General features: G+C 41.3%; 1 protein-coding gene across 1 annotated transcript; it reads left to right on the top strand.

Moving 5' to 3' along the window:
- The first annotated feature begins 3152 nt into the window (after positions 1 to 3152).
- LOC110733725 lies at positions 3153 to 5303 on the top strand. Its single transcript, XM_021913813.1, has 2 exons — positions 3153 to 3888; positions 4276 to 5303. The coding sequence occupies exons 1-2, from the start codon at positions 3153 to 3155 to the stop codon at positions 5301 to 5303; spliced, it is 1764 nt and encodes a 587-aa protein (XP_021769505.1).
- The last annotated feature ends 1302 nt before the right edge of the window (positions 5304 to 6605 follow it).

Raw genomic sequence — 6605 nt, forward strand, 5'->3', positions numbered from 1 at the left:
TCCTCATCCCCTTGGGGGGAATCCGGTTCTAAGGAAGACTCTTCAAAGTCTGACTGTTGGACGGTCTCCTCACCGCCTATATCCTCGGACTCCTCTAAAATGTCATCATTGAGTGTGCTAGGTACACCCGGATGGTCATAATGTGCAAGGTCAGCCGGAGCTTCGACTGAGCCGTCTGATCGGTAGTCGGGGTCTACAGCCGCCCATCTCGTCCAAGCCATTCTGTTCTGCACATGAACAGAGATGGTTGGATTCGTGGAAGAGTAAGGGTGGTCCAAGCATTCCCAAACGGAATCCCCAGTCCTAGACTCAGCCGTATCCGGTGATCGGCTGAAAATTGTCCTAGGTCGTGCCGTGTGTGTGTTGGGTGAGTCCATTATTCTTTATAGGCTATACAACCGAAAAACTCAAAAAAGTTGCAAGGGGTAGAGACGATACCTCGAAGATGGTTTTGAGTATGGGGGAGGTTGGCTATCTGGATCAGCAGCCGGAAATCTCTTTGTTGCTTGCTAGATACCCAGACGGTTGCCCGAATGTACCCACTTGAAGAGCAACGGGAACGCGAAGTTGTTGAAAAGCTCAGACGTTCCTCTGAAGTTTTGCTTGAAGATACCCAGACGGTTGACCGGCTGTGGGTGTATTCATAGTTAGGAGAATGTCAAAAGAACCTCAGGCAGTTTTAATCTGTTTTGAATGTAGAGCACTCAGACGATAACTGTTTGAGTGAAGAAAAGAGAAGGTTATGCAAGAAATAGCAGCCGGTCTCATAGCTCTTTTCTCAGAAAAATTTCTCAAAAGGAATAAGTGTTGAAAATGAATGGGGGAGGGGGACCTCTACTTATAGAGAAGAACCCCAGAAGTCGAACCGTCACCTTCCAAATTCAAATTAAAAAAAAAATGAGAGAGAGAGAGAGAAGGAAACGAAACGTCACCTTCTCTGATCATGACACCTGTCACAGGTGCCACGTGGCAAGCCACGTCAGACTTGTGATGGGCAAATGTTTAGGGTAAATATACCCGGTCCAAGTGACCCAATAGTATGCTGATGAGTGACATTTATGTCACTCCTAGGGTAGTTCGTTCTAGTAGTTTTAGCAATAATTCGGTTCATCCTAGTGTGCTTTTGTTATGTTTTGCCTAATTTAAGTAGTCTACCTATGTGTTGCGTAATGTGTTTTTATTTGGTTTAGGTAAGCTTTGCTCCCCTCCCTCTTCGTTGTATTACGCTTCGCCTTCCTATTTTGTAATTGCAGATTAATTGCGGTTCGAATTGGCAAGGAGCCAGAGCAAGGATCGAAGCATTGCACCAGCAGTTTGGAGCGGGCGTGCAACTATAGGCGCGGGCGCGCCACCTTGGGCGCGAGCGCGCGCTGAGCTGGCCCAATCCTGTGACACCCATTTTTGAGCGGTCGCGCTTCTTGAGGAGCAGCCGCGTCACCATCTAGCGCACGGGCGCGCCGTTCTGCAGCGCGGGCGTGCCTGTCTGCTGCGGTCCGTAACCTGAATTCAGATTTAAAAAGCAGGAAAGAGGAGAGAGAAGGCAACATTCATTATTCACATATTGAAACTTTCAGCATACTCTTTAGAGGAACATTCTTAGCATAGATTTTAGCTTTCTTGTATTGGAAATTCTTCCATAGATCTTAGTGTAGATCTTCAATTTATCAATTTTAGCTACTTTGGGTATTTTGAGGAAGCATTTTGGAACTCTATTGGTGTTTGTCATCTCACTTGGTATTGAATGAAACTATTGGTATTCTTCTTTTTATTCTTTTGTTATATGCTTAAAGTTCCCATCTTTGTTGGTTTAATTGGTGAAATTATCATCTCTCTCATTAATTCCTTAATTACTTTGTTGATTAGTGTAATTGTAGTTAGGGTTATGGATTGTGAGTAGTTTTCTTATTGCTAGGGGTTTGGTGGAGACATGCTTTGAATTTGATGTATGATAGGCTAGGCTAGTTTGGAATACTTGCAATTAAATCTTCCTTGCGCCTATACTTTTTGGCTACTCCATGTTTATGGCCATATGCATGTTGTGGTTGAGTGACTTGAATTAAATCATGACGATAGTGTGATTTAGGAATAGTCATTGGGTGATTGATTATTGTCTAACCTTAGTATTGCATGCCTTATGACGATAGTGTAAGTGAATGTTAACTAGGAAAGCTCTTAATCCCGATAGGTGATTAGAGAGTACTCTTGACTTTGCCTTGTATGAGTTGCTTGGATTGCATGTAAACCTACTTCCCTAAGCCTAGCTCCTTTGACTTCATATCATGTTCGACCCTTACCCCTAGCACTTACTTTAACTAATTTTACATACTCTTTAGTCATTAATTCATCTACTATTTTCCTTGACCGAAGTAGATTAACATTAGGAGATAGATAGCAGTGCTTAATCGTTTCCCAATGTTCGACCCTTGACTTGCCTCTATACTCGTTTAGTTGCATGTTTAGGATCAAAAATATCATTTGATAGAGGTGTCTTAGTAACGACCTAAAATACCCTTTGTCAAATTGGCGCCGTTGCCGGGGAGACGGTTTCCATTGTGTGTATATTTTCTTGTTGAGACTAGTTCATTCGTTTCTTTCTGTTGTTTTTCCGTATCCTGTCAGTGCTCACTTTTTGCTTAGCTTTGTATATGCACAGGAGGCTTAATAGCTCTAGGCCTTTGGTGTCCATAGACTACGAGTTAGAGCGTACTCTAACCCAATTGAGGAGACAAGCAAGGGAGAGAGGTGAAGACCCACTTCAAGAGGAACTGAGAAGTTCCCCTACCCCATCTTCACCCAATTCAAGCGAGGAGAGTGAATCACCCACAAGCTCAAATCCCAACCCATTTGCCAATAACCATAATCAACAAAATATGGGTGATCAAGGAAACGTGGGTGATCAAAGGTCATTAAAGCAACTTGGAGCACCCGAACCATATACCTCTCAAAGTGGGATCCTAGCTCCTACTACCCAAGCAAACAATTTTGAAATCAAGCCCAACTTCATCTCCTTGATAGAAAAGAGGCAATTCACGGGTGGTAAGTTTGAGAACCCACATGAGCATCTCAAAGAATTTCTCAAGTATTGTGACACCATCAAGATCAACGGCGTAACCCAAGAGTACATTTGATTGATGATGTTTCCATTCTCTCTTATGGGAGTAGCCGAGCATTGGTTGAATAATGACGTGCCTCCTGGTTCTCTTACAACATGGAATGAGGTTACTACGACATTTTTGGCAAGGTTCTATAATCATAAGAAGACTGCCGAGGCTCATTCTAAAATTCAAAGCTTTCGCCAAAGGGGAGGTGAGTCTCTATGTGAGGCTTGGGAAAGGTACAAGGAACTCCAAAGACAATGCCCTCATCATGGCATTCCCAACTACCAAATTCTTCAAACTTTCTATGGAGGCCTTTCACCCCAAAGCAAGACAAGTTTAGATGCCGAGGCCGGTGGCCCTATTATGAACAAGAGAGAGGACGAAGTTGAAAGCATAATAGAAGATGTGGTCCGAAATTATGAGGATTGGTATGAAGGTGAGAGGGAAGCCACTTCAAGCAAAGGAACGGTGCAATCCATCGAGCAAACCAATGCCATCACAAATCTTTCAAACCAAATGGCAAAGATGGCGAAACAAATGGAGGAGCTCATGAAATCAAGCACTCAAAATACTTCCTCTCCTTCTACCAAGAGAGGCCATGGTATGAATCCTTCTACTTCTTCTCCCTCTAATTACAATGCTATGCCTCCCGGTTGTATGTTTTGTGATATATGTGGAAACTATGACCATAATTCTGAACAATGCATGTCCATTAATGAATATCAAAGCCCTTCCCAAGAAAATGATGATGATAATGTTGAAGATGTTAATGCTATGAATTTTGTCCCCCGTGAGGGAAATGTTGGAATGCGGCCAAATTGGAATCAAAACAAAAACCGCGGTTGGAATCAAAATCAAGGTTGGAATCAAAATCAAGGTTGGAATAAAAATCAATGGAATTAAAGTGGTGGTAGTTATGATAACCAAGGCCAAGGTAAGGGGAACTCTTCCAACTACAATGGAAGAAGTTACTCAAACCAAAGGCCCAATTGGAATCAAAACAAACAACACTATTCCAACAACCAACAACGTTTTAATTCCAATCACGGTTCCGGAAATGGAAGGCCTCAAAATAGACCTCCCGGTTTTGAACAAATTAGGCCACAAGCCCAAATTTCTAACACACCTCCTCCTCAAGTTGAGGCTGCTCCGAATTCTATGATGGGCATGCTCCAAGCTTTCATCAAGAATCAAGAGAGCTACAACAAGAGTCAAGAGGAGGAAAAGAAACAAATTAAGGCACACATGAAAATGCTTGAGACCCAAATCTCCCAAATTGCCCAACCAAGTTCTTCATCCTCCCCTTCTTCCTCTTCTTCTTTACCTAGCCAAGGTGTCAACCCCAAATCTATGTATGCCATTACCACTAGAAGTGGGAAGATCCTCGAGAGTGATTTAAATGTTGAGAAGAGTTCCGATAAAGGGATAGGACTTGAGTTTGAGGATGAGTCATCAAGAGAGGGTGAGGTTCTAGAAGGAATTGCCGAAAAGCATGAGAGGGGTGAGAGAGAAAAAGAGAAGGAACCCAAAAAGGAGAGCACCAAAGAGAAAACACCTTTACCCCTTAATCTCCAACCTAGGAATGAGAGGTTTCCTTTTCCCCAAAGATTTGTTAGGTGTAAGCTTGATACCCAATTCGGAAAATTTTTAGATGTAGTTAAAGGCTTGCATGTTTCTATACCCTTTGTGGATGCTATGAAGGAGATGCCTCACTACTCTAAATTTCTAAAAGACATTTTGAATGGAAAGAGAGGAGTTGAGACTGTTAATCTAACCGCAAATTGTAGTGCCATTCTCTCTAGTAAGCTACCAACCAAATTGCAAGACCCCAGTAGTTTTTCCATTCCTTATTCTATCAATGAGATCCATTTGGGGAAGGCTTTGTGTGACCTAGGTGCTAGTGTGAGTTTAATGCCCTTCTCGGTCTACCAAAAGCTCAATGTGGGAAGCCTTTCACCTACAAACATCACTCTCCAACTAGCGGATAGGTCCACAAAATTGCCTATAGGGAAAGTAGAGGACATCCCCCTTAGAGTTGGTAAGTTCACCTTTTCGGTGGATTTTTATGTCCTTGAGATGGATGAAGATGAAAGAATTCCTATAATTTTGGGTAGGCCATTCCTAGCTACTTCTAAAGCGATCATCGATGTCAAAGAAGGTAAGATGACCTTGAAGGTTGACAATGATTCTATTGATTTGACTTGAATAAGGTAATGAGACAAACTTCCTCTAGTAATGAATGCTTTAGAATAGATACAATTGAAAATTTGATGAATGAGTTTAGATACCCTCATATGCATGCTTCTAATGATCTACTTGAGAATGTTTTGTTGAATGAGAATGAAGTAGGCGATCAAAAGGAGATGCAATTGTATGAAGAAATACTTGATGAGAAAGAGAAGACAATCACCGACCAAGAGATGCTCCAAACACATGAAATCTTCAAGGTAGAGAAGGAGGAGATCTCCAATGGTAATGGAGCTCCGAAGGTAGAATTGAAACCTCTACCTTCGGGCTTGAGGTATGTCTTTTTGGATGCTAATGATACTTCCCCGGTTATTGTCAAATTAAGCTAGGTCAAAGATATAGGATGGATAGAACAATAAACACAATGAGATTAATATTAAGTTAAACTAACACCAAGGGAGAGGGTCAAACATGAAAATGATCTTCAATAAAGTTAGGCAATGGAATCGAGTTTTTATGCAAACCAAATATCTCATATAAGGCAATACCAACAATACCATCTAACCACCTATCGGGGTCAAAGGCTTTCCCAACTTAACACATGCTCATACTATCGTCATAAGCTATGAAAGTTAAGGTTTTTGCGTAGAATCGATCACCTAATGGATATCCCTAAGTTACACTATCGTCATAACTTAGTTAAATCCACCCAATTACAACACATGATTGGCCATTCAAATGGAGTAATTAGTAAAACATGGTTACAAGGTATATTTAATCACATATAACCAACATTTGTCTAGCCTAATACATTCAAGATTCACCACATGCTATCACCAATCCCTTAGTAAAGGGAATTACTCACTAATCATGAACAACTAACACAAAACCTAGCAAGAAGAACAAAGAGAAGCAATTAAACTAAACAACTACTCTAGTCAAGCAAGAAATTAAGAAAGTACAATAAATGAGATAGAGTTTAGAATGCTCATTGAAGTATTGAAAAGGAATCCAAAACAATGTCACTTTGCATCTTCATCTTCTTCAATCCACCATTGAAGCTCTTCACTTTATCTCTCTAAAATACCCCAAACTACATTACAATGGATAAAAACAAGAATTAAAACTAAATCTAAGCCTAATCTAAGCTAATCTAAGAGTGAAGATGATGGAGAGAAACTAGGGTTTTTCCCCTCAAAGAGGAGAGAGAAATCCCCCTCCAAAAGAAACCCCCCAAAAACTTCCCCAAAAATAGGAGAGAATCGGGCTAAAAATAGAACTGCAGTAGAATGGCGCGCCCGCGCCAATCTGGGTTTCGGC

This window comes from Chenopodium quinoa, unplaced genomic scaffold (genome assembly GCF_001683475.1).
Source record: "Chenopodium quinoa cultivar QQ74 unplaced genomic scaffold, ASM168347v1, whole genome shotgun sequence".
NCBI classification, from domain to species: domain Eukaryota; kingdom Viridiplantae; phylum Streptophyta; class Magnoliopsida; order Caryophyllales; family Amaranthaceae; genus Chenopodium; species Chenopodium quinoa.